The sequence below is a fragment of the Gobius niger genome (assembly GCF_951799975.1).
Source record: "Gobius niger genome assembly, chromosome: 2".
In the NCBI taxonomy this organism is placed as follows: Eukaryota; Metazoa; Chordata; class Actinopteri; order Gobiiformes; family Gobiidae; genus Gobius; species Gobius niger.
In genome coordinates, this window is record NC_136853.1 from 3,764,932 (window position 1) to 3,788,279 (window position 23,348).

General features: G+C 41.8%; 1 protein-coding gene across 1 annotated transcript; it reads right to left on the reverse strand.

Moving 5' to 3' along the window:
- Window positions 1–7,933: 7,933 nt before the first annotated feature.
- On the reverse strand, window positions 7,934–15,874 carry LOC306959908 (cytochrome P450 2B4-like; the record flags this gene model as incomplete). The annotated part of the gene is made up of 11 exons (XM_079552163.1): window positions 7,934–8,142; window positions 8,249–8,390; window positions 10,352–10,453; window positions 10,524–10,609; window positions 10,666–10,804; window positions 10,875–10,976; window positions 11,052–11,120; window positions 12,683–12,843; window positions 12,933–13,085; window positions 13,176–13,338; window positions 15,716–15,874. The coding sequence occupies 11 exons, from the start codon at window positions 15,872–15,874 to the stop codon at window positions 7,934–7,936; spliced, it is 1,485 nt and encodes a 494-aa protein (XP_079408289.1).
- Window positions 15,875–23,348: the final 7,474 nt, after the last annotated feature.

The window sequence follows — 23,348 nt, forward strand, 5'->3', positions numbered from 1 at the left end:
AAAACAAAAATGACAAAAACTCAACAAAAAAATGACAAAAATTCAACAAAAAAATGACAAAAACTCAACAAAAATGTGACAAAAATTCAACAAAAAAATGACGAAAATTCAACAAAAAAATGACAAAAACTCAACAAAAAAATGACAAAAACTCAACAAAAATGTGACAAAAACTCAACAAAAATGTGACAAAAACTCCACAAAAATGTGACAAAAATAATAACACACAAAAAAAGGTGACACAACACAGCAAGTGAGGAAAAATATCAGTTTTGTGGGTCTTAGCTTTCAAATGAGGTGTTACACAGACCTATATAATGGCCAAAGAGGACAGAATGCATTTGGTTTAGGCGGGTGGTAAGAGGTTAAAAATGTCCTGACAGAACATCCCAACTGGTCATATTATATCATGTAAAACAGGGATTCTGGACCCAAAAGTGGGTTGCGGGACAACTTTCAGTGGGTCGCGAGTCTAAAGGGAACTTTTACTAAATATATTATTCCTATGTGAATGTTTTCCTGAAACTGCATGGGAACACTTACAGAGTTTGTTAAAATGTTTGTTATTAAGTTGCCATGATCATAACTGAAAAAACTTGTGTGGAAAATACAATATTTTATACGATATATGATAAATGAGAGTTTTGTTTGGGGTGCGGATCGTCATCCTGGGGAAATGTTGGGTCCCACCAAGAACCACTGATGTAAAACATTGGTATTTGCAGAAAAAAGTTCTTTACTTTCGGCTACAATGTTGAGGTTCGGCCCCTGGTGTTTTGGCAAACTTTCCTCCCCCTGCAGTAAACCAAGCATGGCATTAGAAAGGTTTCCTAGAGACCCAAAAGACCGTCCCACTGGAGAACAGTTCACACTGACGGGTCAGGGCTCTACAGTTGTGATGAACCTGTGTCAGTCTGATGGAGACGTTCAGCAGAGGCGTCTCCATCGTCTCAAATAGATACACATGATGCAGTGAGAAGGCGCTTTTTTGCCTCACAAGAAAATTAATTTAATTTATATCGATAGAAAAAGTGGTAACACTTTACATTACGGGCCGGTAAGTCAGTGGTACTTACAGTGTAACTACAGTGGTAAGTGGTTAGTACTACTATTTACAGTGATAATTCTAGATATTTATTGAGGTAGTAAAAGTGATAATTACTAGTCATTAGGGTTAGGGGTTAGGATTAGGGTTAGGGAGACACAGAGTTACCACAGTATCTCTCATTACTAAGAGATACAGTGGTAATGCTCTTAGTAATGAAGGTTGTACTTCTATGTACTTTGATACTTTAAATGATTTCTAGTAGTTTCAGTGATACATCTGTGGTACTTATTGGTAATTCAAAGATACTACAGCAGCAATTCATAGGTAGTAAATGTGATACTTCTACAAACAGAAGTCATTTCTAGGATTGTGTGACAATAAAACAACATAAATCAGCAATAGAGAAAACAAGAAGTACAACCTTCATTACTAAGAGTTTCCACTGTATTTAGAAGTACATACCTTGTAATTCTCACTATAGTATCCTTTAAGTACCACAATAAGTATCTAGAATTACCACTGTAATTACCACCATAAGCACCGCTGTAAGCACCAGTGTAAGAACCACAATAAGTACCTAGAAGTACCACTGTAAGTACCAGTGTAAGTACCAAGGACTTACCGGCCCGTAATGTAAAGTGTTACCGAAAAAGTTTAATTTGAGTTTAAGTTTCTTCACACTTCATGGGGCTTGAAAGTCTTGGACTCGTCAAGCAGAACATCCTCATGAGTGACACTAAGGGGAACTTTGAGGAACCTTCTTTCCAGCGCTGAGTTTCAGACGTGTGAGCTGGACCATGAAAGCTTTAGAAAAGTTCAAACCAAAACAGTATAATCAGTGTGAAAATGCTAATTATTGTCCCAGTTCATTAATATACATGGTGAACAGGAGGGGTCCTGATATCGAACCCTGTGGCACCCCCTTGTGGACATTCAGAACACAGGTTACAGCTTGAAGAAGAAGCTCTAATGATACTATGAAAGTGGCACATGAGCTTTAGAAGAATCCTAAACATTTTTCTCTAAATTTAAAAAGCTTGATAGCGTGTTTTGTTATTGATAATGATAATAATTACTTGTACTTTTTGTGTGTTAGTTGTAACAAAAAAAGCAGCTGATCTTAAACATAAATAGTCAGTCCAGTCCGTGACCTCAGTCTGATGCAAATCCAAACATGAGAGAGTTTTTAACCTCTTAACCCCCGCCTGAACCGAGCACCTTTTTCTTCTTTCTTTACAGTATTTACAGAATTTACAGATGTTTTTTTGTATTTTATATTCAGTTATTTACAATATTTAAAATACAGAACCATCATATTCATGTTTGTTCAAATCCAATATCTCACATCTCAAGCAGAACTAAGTAACTCCTGCCCCTAGAGGCCGTAAGCGCCACTGCAGGTGTCGCACATGTTGTGTTTTTTACTCATTAATTGTCCGTGAGAGTAAATCCTACACTGACAGAACAGACAAAGGGACAGAGGGATATTGTTCATCCAGTTACACAATAAAGATCATTTGTTTCACTCAGACTTGGCTGTAAATACTGTTTAAAGTGGCGCTAGCCCACAGTTAGCTTTGCCCGTTAGCCTGTTAGCTTCTTCTACATGTTTCCATTAGTGTGTATTGGTGGTGAAGCTGCAGTTGTGGTTTTCTGGGCAGAGACACCAGGGGGCGACGAAAGACGAATCACCCTTTAACACTTGTATCTCCCCCAGAGGGACGACGGGAGGATTCATTAAGTGTGGAGTGAAATGAAACAAACATGAAGATGAAGAAAACTAGAAATGTTTTAACCTGGCTTTGTCCAGACGTGCTTTTCATTCATTCATTCAATCTTTATTAAGGACACAAGTGAGAACACATGATCAAGAAAAAGATTAAAGGTCCTATATCATGCAAAATCGACTTTTTAGAGCTTTTAGCCATGTTGTTATGCTATTTCCTTATCAAAAACACCCCCAGAGTGGTTTGTGGCTTCATTCACGCAGCTCTCAGTAATCCTCCTGAATCCTGCTCTCTGAGTTCAGTTGTGTCATAACAGCGGAACGGAAGTGCTCGACGTCTGTAATGTAATGTCTTAATTCTATGCTTACAGCCTGATTCTAATTTGTAAAACAGCTTTTACATTATTTCTGTCGTAAGAGAGAAACAAAGAGAGAAAAAAAAGACAAAAATAAAGACAAAAATAAAGACAAAAAGGATGTGCCCGAGGTGCTTCCAGGTCAGCTGAGGCCAAAACAAACCTGAGCATCTGAACAGATCAGTCATGTTTGCGCTGCAGCTGAAGATGGAGCTCTTTGCAACTTATTCTGGTTGTTTTTCCGTGACTGTCTCTGATGGATGTTTGTGAACCTTCACCTGAATCAAAGTGGATTCACTTTTATAACCAACGCGAGTCCCATAATGTAAACAGCGATGGACCAGAGTGGTGAGTCAGTCCAAACGTCCAAACGTGTGTTAGCATATTAGCTTGTGTGTTAGCCATTTATGAAGCTGTGTTGTAGATGTCAACTCCGTATAACTGCATTGTGAAGTGACTTCACTTATTGTTGTTAATTTATATTACGGTAAAGTATGTGCGGAGAGAGGGGGCGGAGTTAACTGAATCGAAGCGTTGTGTCTTCCGGGTTTGAAAAATACCTCCAGAAAACACTTATATTTATCACAAAAATGAGTGCTCCATAATGGTAGAGGTACAATCATTCATATAAATGCCTATACTTAACTTTGGAATGGCTAAAATAGCAGGATATAGATCCTTTAAAATACTGTAGATAATAGCAGCAACAAAACAAGTTATTAGCAATTCTCTCACTGCCACTCACATAAAGACACAAGCGCCAATGATTCCACATTTTTGAGGCAAATCTCCTTGAGCTGATCTCAGGACACACCAGAGTCCGTATAATGGCATTCTGAGAGTCGCTCAGTCTACACATACATTTAAAATAACAATGAGGAAGTGCAGCAGGACAAGAGTGAGCTCCACAGTCAGCAAACATCTGTCTGGGCATCTTTAACAGCCGCCTCATAGAGTCATTGATGCAACTGTGAGCTGTGCAGTTTACAGAGGAACAAAAAGCTTTAAACAGTCACTTTGACATCTACAGAACACATATAGAACTTCCTGACCAGCATGATCGACTGACCACACAGTTTACACACCTGCCTGTGCATGTCCCGGTCAGTCAGGTCACTACAGATATAATGAATACTTCATCTCATGTGTGATGTTAATGTAGCAGAGCGAGGTTTTTAACCTTAGCTTTAAGACACACAGATAAGTTCCATTGGTTAAGTAGGATTTATTTGTTACAAAATGTTTTTCTTTCATTTCATAAGTATGCTGGATTTAAAACCTTTAGCACAGATGTTTAGTCCATGAGATACAGGTTTCACATTTAGGGTAAGTCCTCCAACAAGTCCCCGCCAACCGCTGGACAGACCCAAATCACACACATGTAGAGGGGAGACAAGACAGCGATGGGCAGTGCTGGTGCTACTTAAACAGGAATGCATATTATTAACAGTTACATACAGTGGTGGCCTTTGCTACCCGCCGCTAGAGTTGAAAACATACCAGTTAGCGCCACCTTTCGTGCGCTGTACCAGGGAACACGCTCATCAACAGGACCATCGGGGAACCGCACACCCAATACTGCCATGCTACAGCGCTGCGCCATGACGCGCCCCCGTGAAGGCCCCACAGCAGCACTAACACGAGGAAACACTCATCAGGGCGAGCGTAAAGGATGAATTTAAAATAAATGTTGCAGAGATATCTACCTGTCGGACAGAGCACACCAGCGATTACCAGATTCCTGTTCGAGGATATCATCTGTCGTCATGGTTGTGTCAAAACACAGATAAATGATCAAGGTAGAGAGTTTGTCAACCGAGTGTCAACCGAACTTCACAAGATGACTGGAACTGAACAACACATCACCAGTGCGTACCACCCGCAGGCTAATGGTCTCGTTGAACGCCAGAATCGTACAATCAAAGACGGATTCATTAAGTCTCTAAACGACCGTAGCAACTGGGCAGAATGTTTGCCCGCGGTGTTGTTTGCGTATAGAACCTCCAAACACGCATCTGCCAAAATGACGCCTTTTCAAGTGCTATACAACAGACGAGCTGTACTTCCCATACAGATGACCAGCAAATTGACAGATCAGGAGTGTTTGGATATAGGCCTACCAGACAAAATAGAGCATATGGTGGCTATACGAGACAAGATGATGGCAAAGGTTGCCACCAACATCGCAACAGCGCAGTGCTCCCAGAAGAAACAATACGATAAGAGACACCAAAGGCAAACTTTCAGTATTGGTGACAGGGTGCTGCTTAAAAACCTTGTAAGGGAAGACAGAAAAGGAGGGGATTTTACAGAGCGACGTACAGGTCCGTACACTGTGGCAGAAGTGTGTGGCAAAAACACCTACCGAGTATCGGATTCACATAAAGTGTTAAAAAAGCAGGTAAATTCCTGTAACCTCACCAGATACAACGAGGCGCTCTCTTCACCGGATTAGAAACACCAAACGCGCTCTTCATCGCCACCATCTCCAAAACGCACAAGGTTGTCCGAAGGAGAGGTCACACAAGATCTTGTGACGGAATCCATCACAGTCACGCCTGTTGGTGAGGACTGGCAGAGATGTCACTCAACTCACCTGAACCTGGATTTTCACAGCTCAAACGGAAAAGCGCACGGCACGGGTGTGAGCGCCATCCCAGGGAACCAGGGCCAGAGAACCTGCCACATCACTCCCGACGGTCACTGTCTGTTTCGCACCTTCAGTCGGATTCTAACTGGGACTCAGGAAAAGCATGCTATACTTAGAGCAAGAATCGTATCATTCATGATGGAAAATACCAACTTGTTCAACAGCGTATGCCCCAGCGTCATTCAGCACATCAACTCCAGTAAAATGATCCGCTTTGCAACCTGGGGCACTGGAGTGGAGATTTTTGCCATGGCAACAATGCTGAATACCAGGATTTATGTGTTCAGTAAATGTGGAAATGACAATAAATGGTTGGAGTACAAACCACTCGGACCATCACATGCATATGACATTCACGCACACGAGGTCATCATGCTCAGTAATTTGTCCAACCACTTTGAGCCTGCAGAACTTTGAGTGTCGTTTGCCTAATAGATAGCGTTCAAAAATCTATCCTGGCTACATTCAAAAATAAGATTTCTGGTCTTAGTTTATTGCCAATGTCTGTTTGTAGCCACTGGGCCAATGTTTATGCAGTTGCAGGCTATTAGGACGGTAACAAGTTTTATGCTTCATGTTTGAGTTACATGTTGACAATTTGTAGTATGTAATTGTATTATTTAAAAAAAAAAAAAAAGTGTATTATTTTTTTTCGTTTACAACAGCACACATTAAGCTACCGCTGCTGTGGCTAGGGAGGTTTGATGCGTAATGGCGCACAGAGCGCGAGCTTGGAGACCCTTTGGCACAGCCCGTTCAGGTGTGACAGGGCTGAAGATCTGGGACTGGCCTCACATATTGCATGTGGGGCTAATTTTGCAAGTTTGTGATTCAGTTTTGTTTGACTTTAAGTTTGATATATCGTTAGGCTACTTAAACCAACATCTGATGCAACTACTTGGAGAATGTAATCTTAATTACGCCACTAAAAACACAGGAATACATAGGCTATTGAAGGAAATATACAGTGTCAGAAATATGAGTCCTATATTTTTCCACCATCTATATGTTACAAACGCACGCAACGTTAGCAGATACCAAACTTTTTTCGTGAACAATTATACAACAGAATGAGTGATTCTAGCGCTGAGACCTAGTTATCATATATAGCTTTCAATTATGAATTATAAATAAACAGTTCAGAATCATCATAGGCCGACTTAATATGATCGTCTGAGGGGGGGTAGTTTGAAATCGCGTTCATCCTACCCCGGGGGGTAACTTGAAATCGATTTCAAATTACCGGGGGGTAGCTTGAAATGGGGGGTAGTTTAAAATCTTTACACCGGGGCCTTTTATAGTGCGACTCTAGTGGCGCGCACAGGAACACCACCAATATTATGGACAAACTGATATCGAACAATAACTCCCAATAGAGACACTTACCACAAACAATAGTCACTAAACCCTGATGTAAATACAGTCACAAAACAAACATAGATATATAACTCTGTTTCATGTTTCACCTCTGCCGAGAACATCTGCCCCTTGGCTTTACCCTAATCTAAAAGCTTCTTGAAAAAAAGCATCAAAACAGCGACAAAAACATGACAACAAAACGATGAAAATGTGATGACAACGTGAGTAAAAAACAGTTTTATTTCCCCCAGTACGAAACACATTAAAATGCACTTCTCATTGTGTTTGTTCACAGGGTTAAGTTCCTGTTTAAAGTCAACTATATTTTTTTGCGAAAACAATATTGCAGCTTTTGGGCGGCGCAGGAGTGCAGTGGTCAGCGCTCGTGCTTCACAGATGGTCCCAGGTTCGATTCCCACAAGCTGCTGAGAAGGTGATTGTCTGTGAGCTCCATCTCTCCAGGACCCGGGGGCGTGTGGGCGGATCACAGCTGACCCTTCTCACCCTGGACACGGACTGTTCACCCTCTCCCTTCAGGCAGGTCTGAGCTCATTCTAGGAACATGTAGGGGAGGAAAATACTTAGTTTGAACATTTAAACTCTGTATAGTCCCTTTAGGGTTTTATAGCTTATTTTATCTAAATTCTGTGTTTTATGATTTATGTCGAGAAAAATTCAGAGTTTATGAACCTGTTCTCAAACAATGGCAATAAAAACGATTGTGATTCTGATTGAAAACAACAGAATGAAACTGAAAGTGAACTCTTCTGGATCTTAAAGCTCGTGGAATGATCTTAAACCACACGTACACTGGTTCCCCGTGTGGCCCTGAGCTCCAGCTTCATGTGGTAAGGCTTCGGCGTCACAGTGAGGCCAAACACCCGCTCGTAGTCGGGCTCTCCGGCGTCCTCAGGCCAAACGAACCTGAACTTCCTCAGCAGAGTCACCAGGATGAGGAAGAGCTCCAAACGGGCCAGGCCTTCTCCCAAACACACCCGAGGACCTGGACAAGTGAGGCAGAGGGACACGTGATGTGAAGAGGAGACGTGCCCATGTTCTGATTAACCTGATCCAGAGTGGAAATACACAGAAGAAAACTGCTACTGCACCAGCGGAGAACGGCAGGAAGGCATCCGGCTTGAAGAACTCCCCCTGGTGGTTGAGAAAGTTGTCAGGGTTGAATTCACGAGGAAACTTCCACTGTCCCTCCTCACTGAGCGCTGACGAAAGGTGAGGAATGACGATAGTGCCCTGGGAAATAAAGACAAGAACATGTTACCTTTGTCCAAAACTCTTCCATTTGTGAAGAACCAGATGTTCACATGCACTTTATAAAAAGACACATTTACATTTTTATTCTCACTGTCTGACAAATTGTTTCTATTTGCTAAAAGCCAGAGAATGAGAGATGGAATTTTTGAGAAATGTTTTTGTTACTTCCTTCCACAAGCTTCTCTCAATAGTTGGTGGAGTTTTGGTTCATTCCTCTAAACAGAACTGATGTGACTGAAACACATTAGGCCGCCTTGTGTGCCTATGCCTTTTCAGCTCTGCCCACACATTTTCAACTGGACTGAGATCAGGACTTTGTGATGAACTTAAAAAACATTTCCTTCAGCCACTTTGTACCAGTTTGGCTTTGGGTCCATTAGGACAGTATTTTTCAACCTTTTTTGAGCCAAGGCACATTATTTTCATTGAAAAAATCACGAGGCACAACACCAGCGGAAAAGGCAAAAACAAAAAAATATTCTGTAGCTTATACTCAGTCGTTCTCATCAAATGCCACTGTCACCGCCACCTGCCACATCCATGCATCACTAATTCTCTTATCTCAAAGAAATGAACTGATATAGAAGAGTATTACATGGTTACTCTGCCGGTCAGTAGACAGCACAGACACTCGAAAATGGTACGTTGCTTGCAGATAATAATTAATTTGACAACTAGGTGAAACTGGATAATTTCCCGAGGCACACCAGACAATAACTCACGGCACACTAGTGTGCCACGGCACAGTGGTTGAAAAACACTGCATTAGGAAAACCCATCAGCCCCGAGCTTTAACTTCATGGCTGATGTCTTAAGATGTTGCTCCAATATTTCCACATAGAGTTCTTTCTTCATGATGTCGTCTATTCAGTGAAGTGCACCAGTCCCTCCCACAGCAAAACAGCCCCACAGCATGATGCTGCCCCCCCAGTGCTTCACAGTTGGGATGGTGTTCTCAGGCTTTTTCCTCCAAACGTGACGATGGTCACTATGGCCAAAAAAATGCTTATTTTTTTCCCCGTCAGACCACAGGATATGTCTCCAAAATTAAAGTCTTTATCCTTTTTTTATTGGCAAACCCAAACTGGATTTTCTGATGTTTCTTTTGGAGTCAGAGCTTCTTCCTGCAGAGTTCCCTCTCAGCCCATGTCAGGACAAACTCTGACCAGGTTCAGCATCTTCACCAGGTCTTTTGTTCTTGGGTTGATCTTCACATTTCAGACACAGCACGTTCATCTCTGACACTGAACCCGCCTCCTCTCTGATCTGTGTGATGACTGGACATTTACTTCATTGTTTTAACCAATGAAAATGAACCTTCAGGTGTGTTTAAATTACACTCAAGGATGAACCAGATTTGAGCTTCCAAGGTCATGACATCATCATCTGGGCTTTAACTGTTTAAAGGTATAGTAATCTTAAGGCTCATTCATACTTTACAAGACGCAAGAACTTCTTGTTCTTGCACTCTGAGCTGCAGAACAAAATGAAGTCATTATTGCCTTGTTGCCATTGCCAGTTAGAAAAAGTTTCCATGGTTGCAAGGCAAAAACGACTTCATTTTGTTCTGCAGCTCAGAGTGCAAGAACAAGAAGTTCTTGCGTCTTGTGAAGTATGAATGAGCCTTTAGTGTATGTGAACTTCTGACTTTGTAAAAAGTAGCACACACTTTATTTTCTAAAAAAGATCAAATGGCATTTAGCAAATAGAATAATTGAGAAAAATTCTAATTGACCTAAAAAAGTAAAAGTTAATTCTGGTTTCAAAAAATGCAAATGTGTCTTTTTATAAAGTGTATGTAAACATCTTGTTCTCACTGAATGTGGACTTTGAAGAACTCAAGATCATTTTGATGAAAAAGCGAAGGTCAGTAAATAAACAGTGCTTGGCAGCTGTTGGTACAAACCACCCGGAGACGAGGGAAATATGCTCTTACTTACTTCAGGGATGGAGAATCCCATCAGCTCTGCGTCTCTCGTGGTTGTGTGGAAAACACTGAGCGGGACAGTGTCCGCGACTCTCTGACTTTCATGCACCACAGCCTGACGAAGCATCCGTGAGATGTGAAACAGGAAGAATTTAATGGTCAACATGAACCTGACCTGTGCAGACCTGGACGTACGGCATGTTGTGTCTGTCTTCAAAAGCAACGACCTCCTTTCCTTTCAGAACTCGATCGATCTCCTGCTGACAGCGCTCTGGAACGGAACAGGCAGATAACGTTTGACTCAGAAACATCTGACCATGATCGTACCCTGGATGTGAGGCTTCGTCATGAGGTAGAGGAAGGCCGTGAGCAGCGTGTTGGACGTGGTGTCCGTCCCGGCAGCGTGAAGGTTCAGACATGACATCAACAGTTCCTCAGGAGAAAATGAAGATCTGTCTCCAACTCTCTGCTCAAATGTCGGGAATATTTCATTATTCGTCATCCGTACCAGTCCTTACCAAAGTACTGACACACACCTCCAGTTCATCCAGGTAGCAGTCCACAAAATCCCGAGGCTGCCCTGGCACTCTGGTCTCCTTGTGCTCATTTATCAAAGAGGAAGTCATGATTTTTAATTTCTAAGACACAATGGATCAAAAATATTACACAAACTGGCTTTACGGAAACATTTTGGGTTTATTGGAGAAACTGACCTCAATTATACGAAAACCTTTGGCGAAAGGTAAAGGAAAAGAGCGAACCCAGTCAAAAGAATCGTACAGCTGCAAGAAAAACACAATACACCCATGTGTTTCTGATTATCTGGATGGGAACAAGTGAGAACACCGGAACTTCTTACATTTCTGCACAAATTGGTCATAAAATGTTGTCAGATCTTTATTAAAATCACAATGTCTGCTTAAAGGAACAGGCCACTGTTTTTCCATTCTCTCCCAGTGTTTTCCTATGGCTCCAAACGGGGTGAAGTTGGAAGTGACCGAGCTCTTCCACGGGCATAAAGACCAGACAGGTACAGATCAACTCGTCTAAGCTCAGGTAAGGACAGATCTCAGTCTCCCTGTTCCTTTAAACTCTTGTAGGTCTTCAGAGAGGTCTTTGAAGCTTTAAGCCACACCTCAGTGACTGGACTTCAGGTTGGCTCACGCCTGACTCTAAATGTCTAAATAATTGTGTCTCATCAGCTCTTGGAGGATCCTTAGCCAGGGGGTTCACTTACTTATTCGATCCTGTCCTGTGAAGGTTGTGTAAAGCTTGAAAAAGTTTCAGAACCATCACTAAAAGACTGAAAGAGAAATGTTTTCTATAAATGGTTTGGCTTCACTGCAGCTTCACTTCCAACGAGTGGCCGAGCTGTAAAGACTCCAAGGGCACAGCACAGAATATGCAAGGAGGCAAAAGAGAACCCTAGAGTGTCAGATAAACACGCCAACATCTCTGGTGACACGTCTACAATACGGGAAACATTGAACAAGAATGGGTTTCACGGGAGAACGTCACGGAGGAAGCCACAGCTGTCTAAAAAAAGCACATTTCTGCACGTTTGGAGTTTGCTCCACAGCACAGGCAAAATATTATGTGGACGGATGAACCCAAAGTTGAATAGTTTGGGAGGAACACACGACGTCATGTGTGGAAGACAAATGGAACAACAAGCGTCTCCTCACTGTGAAGGAGCAGGAGCATCAGGGTGTGGACAACGTGAAATCATCAATGGAAAAATGAATCGATGTTTATAAAGATATTTGTGCAGAAAAGCTTGAGGTCATGTGTCCAACAGCTGAAGCTCAACAGAGGAAGGAGCTGCAACAAGACAATGACCCAAAGCACAAAAGCAAATCCGCTTCAGAAAGGTTTCAGAAGAATAAATACGCATTCTGGAACAGCCCAGTCAAAGTCCTGACCTAAACCCCATTGAGAAGCTGTGGCAGGACCTCAAGAAAACCGTTCACACACGACATCCGAGGAACCTGACGAACAGTTTTGTAAAGACGAATGGTCCAAGATTCATCCAGATCGTTGTGAGCGTCTAATCTGCGACTGCAGGAAACGTCTGGTTGAAGTTCTCGCTGCCAAAGGGTCAACCAGCTCTTGAATCCAAGGGTGTACTCACTTATTCCTCCCTGTCCCGTGAATGTTTACATGTTATGGCCAATAAAGATATGATGTTTGGGTGGTATTAGTTTAGGCAGACACTGTTTACTCATTCTTGTGATTTTAGTAAAGTTCAGACCACATTTTATGAGGAATTTAGGCGGGATTGTAAGAACTTCCAAAGCTGTGCTCATGTTCTCGCTCATGTTCTCCTCTCACTGTAGGAACTTACAAAAGACCAGGGTCCATTCAGTATCTTGTTAATCTCCGTGAAACCGGCCACATACTTTTTCATGAACTCATCCTCATAGTCAAATCGTTTCCCAAACAAAACCAGGCAGATCACGTTGGAGGCAATGTTATGGAACATGACCTGAGCCTTCAGAGATTTGCCTAAACAACAAAGATAAAGTTGAAGAAATCAGTGCAGCAGCTGCACATTTGACCTTCTTGGCAGGAACTACATGAAGAAATGAGGTCACCTGTGTTCTTCTCCAGATTATTGATGGTGAGTTGTAGCTCTCCCAGAATCCTCTGGTCCATAGACTGTTTGTCCAAACCAAAGTTTCTCACGGTCATCAAGAACAGGCGACGGTGCTGCTTCCATTTATGGCCATAATCAGCCAGAATTACACCTGCATGTATATAAAAGTATCTATAAAAGTATCTATATATCAACATGGATTTCATTTGGGCAATGAGAACGTTTTTAAATGAACACTTACCTCTATCCTCTACAATTGCATTGCCGTACATGCCCTGAGGTCGTCCTGCGAAGTCCACAGCCTTGTTCACCAGAGCCTCCCTGAGAGCCTTGGTCCCACTCACCACCACCGCAGCCCTGTGTCCGATGTACAGGCTGTAGATGTTTCCATACGTCCTCCTCAACTGGAAACAAGGCAACCAAAGTCAATAAATGCATAAGATTTAAAGCAGTGCTAAGTAAGTCATGGCCCTAGAGGCCGTAAGCGCCACTGCAGGTCAGAATCAGAATCGTTTTTATTGCCATGGTTTGAGAACAGGTTCACACCAGGGGGAGATGAAAGACCCCCCCAATAAACACTTGTATTACCCCCAGAGGGACTACGGAAGGACTCAAGTTACTTAGTTGTTCTTTAACTCATTGACTGCCAGCCATTTCCAAATCAGAGAGCTCCCACTGCCAGAGCTTTTTCAGGATTTTGACTGTTTTTTCAAGACCCACAGAAAATTTAGGTCGAGGTCTATGTCAACACGAAACCCACCAAAAGAAAGATTAGACTCTTTTCTTTCATCTAAAAAAAAGTTTGTTTGTACCTCTTTCCATTCTTTAGTAATCTTCTGTAGAGAACAGGTGAAATCACCCAAAATGCTGTTTTCTGACCAAAAAGCTGAGAAAAGGAAAGACTCAGTAAAAGAACTTGTAGTTCTTTTATTGAGTCACTAGGTGGCAGCATTAGGCAGCACAACTAAGATTGTAACACCAGACATGCTCAAGGCTTTGCTGAAGCTGTTCCCAATAAAAAACCTAATTGACGTCTATATACGTCATTGGCAGTCAATCAAGAGAGGTGTTTGTGTTTACATAGATTTTTGATAAGTCGCCTAAACCGCATCATAAGTTCATGTTTAACCTCTTAACTCCCGCCTGAACCGAGAGGATCTTTTTTCTCACGTTAACAGTGTTTTTTTCCATCATTTTTTTGTTTGGTATTCAACTCATTTTTGTAACTTTGTCATTTTTTTGGTCATTTTTTCCCACATATTTGTCTTTTTTTTGTGTCACATTTTTGTATTTTTTTGTCCATTTTTTGTCAATGTTTTCTCACTTTTTTGTCACATTTCCATCATTGTTTTGTCTCAGTTTTGTTGCTTTTTTCCAGAAGCTTTTGGACTGGGGTGAAGCCAAACTGGAGAAAATGTGCTCGGTTCAGGCGGGCGTTAAGGGGTTAAAGTATAAAGCAAGTGTTCTTCTTTATGCCTTAGCTTAAAAAAAGAAAAGAAACTTGTCGCGTTACATTGGCAGAGTGAGGTCTGAAATCTAGCTCTAAATATTGAGCCTTTCTCCAGTGCAACCTGCCACTTACTATGAATTAAGTAAGGATTAAACAACTCAGAGCCGTGCATTAGACGGTTATAATGCACGACGTGCAGTGCAGTGTTGTTCCTCCTGCTTTATAACGTCTAACGCGGCTCCTCGTTGTTTAATCCGCTTATACCAGGGTCCCACAAACGTAACATTTATAATAAATGTTTTTTTCATTTACTAAACTCACTAAATATGCCAGACTACGGGACTATTTTGTGTGGGTTATTAGCCGGTCACTGAAGGCTGGTCTCAGAGCGAGTCATTCTCCGCAGCTATTACGAGGATCTCAGTCAGGCTCAACGACACAACATCAGCACAGAATCACAACACAACAGGACTAACCCGGAAACACTTTTCCCTGGAAGTAAACACCGATATGCGGCACTCGTGGGCAGGAGTTATTTCACTTTTACAAGGTTTAACCTGAAGCTAGCTAGCTAGCTCAACCAGCTCAACTGTTTATGGAAACAGCTGCAGTGGAGTCGCTCACACCTGGGCCCCCCCAACTCAAACTTTTATGTTTGACTTTACTAATCCAGACAAAGATGCTTCAATGCAGGATCATTTTATGTACGCCTGAAAATGATGAATAGCCTTAACCGTTTCCAATAGAAATGTAAAGCTCATATGTTATTAACAGTAGCTAACCTAGCTGCTCACTCTCCTCTACAAACATTTAGCAAACACTAAATCCATCTCATACGTTCCTGTCAGTCACTAATTACGCCTTTATCTGACTCAGCTGTGTCAGGCGTTGCTATGGCGACGCCACAGCGGAGTGATATCCCAGTGATTTAACGACCGGACTACGTGTGCGGTTACACCAAAATAATGCACCAGCCAATCAGAATCCAGTATCACCCAGACCATGGTATAAAGTCTACTAAAATATGAATGAAGGGTAAAAGAAAATGTGGCTTGAATCTAATTCCACTTTGCATATTATACTTTCCGGTCCTACAGTTGAGGAAACATTTGTTTTGTTTTCGGGGCATTTGTCTGAGCGTGTCACAGCAGGTCTGTTGTTTTTGTCACTCTTGTCCCGTCACGCCTTCGAGCCCAAGACAAACAAACGCAGGATATTGTGATTATTAGTTGATAATAAAGTCAAATCTTGTCTGGCTCAGGTGAAGTGAACACACAGACACAACATGAGCCAAACAGTAAAAACAAGAGGCTGATAATAATGAATCCCACCTGCTCCATGTCCCTCAGGGGGGTGTCCGGGCTGAGGCTGAGCATGTTCCCTATAAACGGCAGAGCGGCGGGTCCAGGGGGGAAGTTTCGGGGTCTTCGAGGCTTGAGTTGGAGAATGATGAAGATGCAAAAGCCGAGCAGCAGCACGGACACAAACATGCTGAGAGTGCGAAGAGCCCCGGGGGGGTTCAGGCCTGCAGGTCCATAAGCCCCGCCCCCAGTGACAGCCATGATAACGCTGCTGCTGCTGTTGAACGTCTTAAACATTTACAGCTGGAGGTTCAGAGAAGACGATCACATCTATGTCAGATTTGATTTATCCATTATATTTAGCTTTTTTTTAAATCAGAAAAATCAACTCCAGATTTGTTTTATGGGTCATGATTTGTGGCCTGGAGCTGCTCCCTGAGTTCAGGACGTTCCTTCGTAATCAGAAAAAATGTTCTTCTCAATGGAATGTGTTGTTATTATTTTAAGACAAAGTGAAAAGCTGTACAGCTTTACCCAAATCGAAAGACTTCTCGAAAACGAGGATGAAAATACTACAAAAAGTGACAAAAACATGACGAAAAAAACTACAAAAAAACTGAAAAAAAAATGAAATAAAGATGGAAAAAAGGAAAAAACGTGTAAAAAAAAAAAAAAGAAAAGAAACAGAAAAAAAAGGAAAGAACGTGTTAAAAAAACTACAAAAAAAGATGGGAAAAAAAGAAAAACCATGTTAAAAAAAAACTACAAAAAAAAAAAAAAAAAAAACATTGTATAATTGTAAATTCTATTCTTCAGCCAGACTGATTTTGGGTCCCATTTCTGATGGAGGATCAGTCATTCCCCCAATTTTTATATACTGGAGTCTAATGAGAGTGATGGTTTGGCCTGTTCCCCAAACGTGTTCCTGAAAATACTAACTGATTGACTGCGGAACCATTGGTTTTCATGTTCTTTATCTTTTAATATTAATCAATTTTTTTCCTGATTTTCAGCAGTTTTCACAGTTCAACAAGTTATACATCAAACCAGCGTGTTTCAGAGATTATTGCTATTACTTTTGGGAATTCAGAGTTTTCCGCTTTTTCCGCAATCGGCCTAAAATCGGCCGATTTTTCCCATTGACTTATAATGGGGCTTCCGCAGATTCACAGATTCTGCTGTTTTTTCCACAGTTTCAGCAATTCTGCAGTTTGTGCTTGTTCAGCTTCCGCAGTTTGTCAGTTTTCAGAAAAAATCCGCCTTCTGCAGTTTTCCAGTTTTTTTCAACGGGATCGGAAATCGGAAATTCTGCCATTGATTTGTATGGGGAATTCTGCCCATTCATTTTAATGGGACTTCAGGTACATTCAGGTGTTTCAGCCATTTCTGCAGTTTCAAGGACTTCAGCAGTTTCAGGATCAGCAGTTTCAAGATTTTTAGCAGTTTCAAGGATTGGGACAAAGACCCAGACCAAGACCCGAACCAAGACCCGGACCAAGATCAGGTCCAGACCAGGTTAACATAGGCACCGGAATGAAAACCCTAACCAGGTAAACCACAGAAGCCAGGCAAAGTCCAGACCAGGTTGCCATAGTTACTGGAACCAAATTCTTTCAGCGGTGTGGGGAGTTTCAACAGTTTGAAGGACACTGTCAAGGATTTCAACAGTTTGAAAGATATTTTCAAGGATTTAAGGAGTTCCAAGGTTTCAATAGTTTCAAGAATTTCTGGAGCTTCAAGGACTTCAAGAGTTTCAAAGACTTTTCATAATTTTAGCAGTTTCAAGGCATTTTCAAGGATTTCAAGGATTTTTCAGGTACCTTTTGCAGCAATACTATTCCGCAGTCAAAAATGTCTAGTTTATAAATGAAGCTCTGTGGAGGACTGTAGGTGCACAGTGGAAATGGATTGTCATAATGCTTTATATATATATTTTTTTCATGGGTATTTGTTGGGGGAAAAAAAATCAAAGACCTTTGTTTTGCTGTAACTTATTGTTCTGACTGTCAATAAACAAACAAACAAACAAAAATATGAGAAAAACAAGATAAAAAGGTTAAATACTGTTTTGTCACGTGGTTCATCAGTGTGACTGGGTCGTAAATGTACTGAAGTGATGACTTCCTTTATTGAGCTTCCTGCTGTCCACTCTCGACCTTTTGAGACACAGTAACACCTGGCCAGACGCCCCCCCCAAACCTTTGCAGACCATTGTACAGATATATCCTACATGTCATACGTTGCTATATCATATTAACGTTAAACCTGTTTCCTGCAGGTTCTTCTCAGACGGACCAGACGTGCCAACACGAAAACATGTTTTTGCTCATCAGTGTTTGATCACGATTGGATTCACAAACCTGTCATATTATTTTTATAGATACAGACGGCATCTCGTCATAGAAGGGGGCGTGGCTTCGCCGAGGGGGAAAATAGAATCTTTAGAGAAACACAATTTTCCCTCTTTTTAGCCATTTTCTGGTGGAATATGAACTTATTTATCATATAAATAAAGTCAAGTCTAAATCGGGCCCATATGGATATTTTCTCACAGCAGATTGTTCAGTAGAAGTGAAAAACAGCAGTTGTAGCAAGCGCTAGCTAACCGTTAGCATTAGCCCGATGCTAACATGTAGCATCAAGTTAGCATTCTCCGTTATTCATGTATTTATGGGCTGTTGAACCACTTTGCTCCTCCCCATGTCTTTGTATCTTTATTTAGTAGAAACTATATTCATAATTCAGCATTGGTTAAAGTAGTTTTTGAATAATTAGAGAAAATTTACATTTTTTCAAAATTGTTTTCCCCCTTAACTGTTTTCAAACATGACCATATATGGGCGATTCCAGAGATGCCGTCTGTATCTATGTGTCTGAAAGTCCTTTCTATTGGACATGTTTTTGCATATTGTCACCCCTTTCTTGACGTTTTTCTTATAAAATAATTGGACATTAGTTCATATGTGCTGACAGAGATCATGAACTGTGTGACAGTTTTTGTTTCATGTGGATTCCTCCAGTAATGACTGAGATATGAGCCAATAAACAAAGACATAAAATATTATATTATGCACTTTGTCAGTTACCACAGTTACCATAGTTACCGTCAGTTGCTCCACCTCCATTTTAAACTATTCACCATATTCCGCCCCGCCCACTTTTGTCTCTTTTTGCGTTGTCCAGACACTTCCGGTCGAGCGCGAAGCCCGTTCATTTTAACGGAGAACGAGGGAAAATATTCTCCGCTCAAATCTGATGTTTAGTCGATTGATTTGTGTAAAATGTCCGATGTTCATTTGCACCGACACGTCGACACTGCAGCGTTTCTCTGTGCGGCCTGAAAACGGCTTTGTTTTCCTGTAGTGACTGATTTTATGTGGACTTCTCCAGTCCCATGTTAACACATAGGAGAAAAGGGGCGGGCACAGTAATTAAATGTGAATAAGCTCTTTAGAATGTGGTGATGTCACGTGAACGCAGCCTATTAGAGAGAGAACCGCCCTCACGAAAACAGATTCAATATTTCACAACATCAATCCGCTGCTGGAAAAAGTCATTTTGTCCATAATAGCATTTAGCTGCTGTTAGCATCACTTTAGCTGGTAGCAAAACAGTAGCATGTTGCTAACCTTCAGAGTCGAGGGGGAAATCATGGTGGATTTACAGGCTCCGCCTCCCCAGCTCTGATGAAGCATGTTCCTAAAAAGGGCATAAGGGCGGGATCTTCACTGGAGACTCCGCCCTTGTGTGACGTGTAGCTCACGCTTTTCAATGGGGAACTAGCGGCGATATGGAGGTACTACAACAATGGCGGCCTCTAGTGTCGTGGGCATAAAGCAGAGCAGCCAGCGGCCATAGTTCATAGTTCGTCTTTTAGCCGCTTCTTTCCTCTAGTGTTTATCTTGGCACCTCTGAATAATGCCATAAACACCACCACACTTTTCTTTATCGCTGTTTCCTTCAGTTGTGTGTATCCCAGCGTTCACACAACATCTGAGAAGAGTAACCGAGTACTTCGACCGAGCCGCGCGCTATGTGGAACTGTGGTTATCGAGGCCAGTACGATAAACCAAACACTTCTGCCAAAACACTTCATATAAACCAAAAACATAAAGTGCAAAGAAACAAAGTCCGGCCAATGAATGACACTCAAACCTGTCAAACTTACACGTACGAGTTGAAGAGTCATTTTATTAAGTTACATGTGCCCAAAGTCTTCACTGAGGTTTTACATTTGGATCGAGTGCGAATGAATGAAACTGGTCTCGACATCGTGGACAACTCAAGTGAATAAAACACTTTAAAAAGAGACGAACAGTGACGCTAAAACCCAAAACGACACGAAGAACACGTACAAAAGTGGAATAACTTATTTTACACCGACATGGAGGAACAGTGACATGTCGAAAGGTTTTACCACGAAAGGGAAACGTTCGGAGGCGGCAGGTGATCGGAGGAAGAAAAACGTTCCTAAAAACAGTCCTGGCTCGTCCAGACTGGGTTGTTTTAGTCGCACCTCGACAGGTTTCATCGGCCACGAAGTCATATCTCAGCATCAGGTGACACTAACATATATGGAGTTGCCGACGAAGCCCCTCGAGAAGTGAAACATCCGAATGAATAAACCCGTTTTTTACTGGCAGCAGTGAGTCAAATGTAACGTGTTTTCATACCACAAACGTAATAAAATAATAGTAGAGAAAACATTCCATCAAAGAGAGGAACGAGAGAAGAGAGTTCAGCCAAAATGTGCTTTAGACTCACATTTTTGGACTTTTGACGAAATAAAAATAGCCGAAGAATGTCATTATTTTCAAAGAATTGTAGATTAACGCAGGTTGGAATCCATATCAGAGCTTTGACGTTCCTGCACCGTCTTTTGACACAGTTTTAAATTGAGTGATTTAGTGAAATAATTCTCTACAGTGTTTATGTCTAGTTTTAGTCGGCTAAAATTAAATGAGTAAACTTTGCATTTATTTTTTATTATAATCATATTTAATCCAACGACTTCATGGAGCTTCTCTCACATGAACAAAGCTCAGATATAAATAATGTGAGGCTCTTTGAAACTCACTGGAAGTTCGGATGATTTTAGTCTCTTCTTTTAATTTTTATTTAGTCATACTAAAAAATATGTGGACATTTTAGTCTCAGTTTTAGTCTCATAAACAACTTTTTATTAGGTCGTTAGGATCAAGTTTAGGGACATTAGATTTAAGTTTAATAATTTGGTTTAAGGTCGTTAGGGTTAGGTTAGAGTCGTTCAAGTTGAGGGTCGTTAAGATCTCGATTAGGGTCGTTAGGATCTGGTTTAAGGTCGTTAGGATCTGGTTTAGGGTCGTTAGGATCTGGTTTAGGGTCGTTAAGATCTGGATTAGGGTCGTTAGGATCTGGGTTAGGGTCGTTAGGATCTGGTTTAGGGTCGTTAGGAACTGGTTTAGGGTCGTTAGGATCTGGTTTAGGGTCGTTAGGAACTGGTTTAGGGTCGTTAGGATCTGGTTTAGGGTGGTTAGGAACTGGTTTAGGGTCGTTAGGATCTGGTTTAGGGTCGTTAGGATCTGTTTAGGGTCGTTAGGATCTGGTTTAGGGTCGTTAGGATCTGTTTAGGGTCGTTAGGATCTGGATTAGGGTCATTAGGATCTGGTTTAAGGTTGTTAGGATCTGGTTTAGGGTCATTAGGATCTGGTTTAGGGTCGTCAGGATTAGGTTAGGGTCGTTAGGATCTGGTTTAGGGTCATTAGGATCTGGTTTAGGGTCGTTAGGATCTGGTTTAGGGTCATTAGGATCTGGTTTAAGGTTGTTAGGATCTGGTTTAAGGTCGTTAGGATCTGGTTTAAGGTCGTTAGGATCTGGTTTAAGGTCGTTAGGATCTGGTTTAAGGTCGTTAGGATCTGGTTTAAGGTCGTTAGGATCTGGTTTAGGGTCGTTAGGATCTGGTTTAGGGTCGTTAGGATCTGGTTTAGGGTCGTTAGGATCTGGTTTAGGGTCATTAGGATCTGGTTTAGGGTCGTTAGGATCTGGTTTAAGATCGTTAGGATCTGGTTTAGGGTCGTTAGGAACTGGTTTAGGGTCGTTAGGATCTGGTTTAAGGTCGTTAGGATCTGGTTTACGGTCGTTAGGATCTGGTTTACGGTCGTTAGGATCTGGTTTAAGGTCGTTAGGATCTGGTTTAGGGTCGTTAGGATCTGGTTTACGGTCGTTAGGATCTGGTTTACGGTCGTTAGGATCTGGTTTAAGGTCGTCAGGATCTGGTTTACGGTCGTTAGGATCTGGTTTAAGGTCGTCAGGATCTGGTTTACGGTCGTTAGGATCTGGTTTAGGGTCGTTAGGATCTGGTTTGAGGTTGTTAGGATCTGGTTTAGGGTCATTAGCATTAGGTTAGGGTCGTTAGGATCTGGTTTAGGGTCGTCAGGATTAGGTTAGGGTCGTTAGGATCTGGTTTAGGGTCATTAGGATCTGGTTTAGGGTCGTTAGGATCTGGTTTGAGGTTGTTAGGATCTGGTTTAGGGTCATTAGCATTAGGTTAGGGTCGTTAGGATCTGGTTTAGGGTCGTCAGGATTAGGTTAGGGTCGTTAGGATCTGGTTTAAGGTCGTCAGGATCTGGTTTACGGTCGTTAGGATCTGGTTTAGGGTCGTTAGGATCTGGTTTGAGGTTGTTAGGATCTGGTTTAGGGTCATTAGCATTAGGTTAGGGTCGTTAGGATCTGGTTTAGGGTCGTCAGGATTAGGTTAGGGTCGTTAGGATCTGGTTTAAGGTCGTTAGGATCTGGTTTAAGGTTGTTAGGATCTGGTTTAGGGTCGTTAGGATCTGGTTTAGGGTCGTCAGGATTAGGTTAGGGTCGTTAGGATCTGGTTTCGGGTCATTAGGATCTGGTTTAAGGTCGTTAGGATCTGGTTTAGGGTCATTAGGATCTGGTTTAAGGTCGTTAGGATCTGGTTTAGGGTCATTAGGATCTGGTTTAAAGTCGTTAAGGATTGGGTTAGAGTTGTAAGAAAGGTTAATCTTCCTTTAATTCGCTTGTCGCAAAAGGAGTTCAGACAAAAGTCGAATGGTAAAAGTTGTTCCATCGTTCTCAGTCCAATCACCTTCGCCTCCGAATCAGATCCATCTTGAAACTGTAGAAGGCACTGAAATGTAATCGCACACATTCTCTCGCATTGTTTATTAAAAAAACAAAAAAAAACAAAAAAGAAATCCTTACAGAGACAAAAACATGGGTGGGAAGATGAGACGGTCCAGCCGCGATGACGACAGGATGCTACAACCGGGACGACGGGCGAGCGGGAACGTCCAACGCAAATATAAAGAACTGTGAGGGCTGAGGAAGGGGCCGCTCTTCACCCGCGTCTTCCTCACAGTGGTCACGTGACGTCGCGGTGGCGCGTTTCTGAGGATCTGTACTTTACTCGAGTAGGACAAACGACTTTCACTCCACTACATTTCTGCTCCAAAAGTTACACACATTTATCCCTTTGTTCACATTAACACACTGAGCGCCGACAATCCAGACTGTTTTTCATGATATTTGTAGCACCGCAGAGTATTCTATGTTAGAGCTATGGACACATGATGTGGCTCGATTGGAAGAGGAGACTCTAAGCTCTCCGTAGGTGAAAACAGTTTCATTCTACGTGCCTCGGTTCCTGAGAAATCTAAGC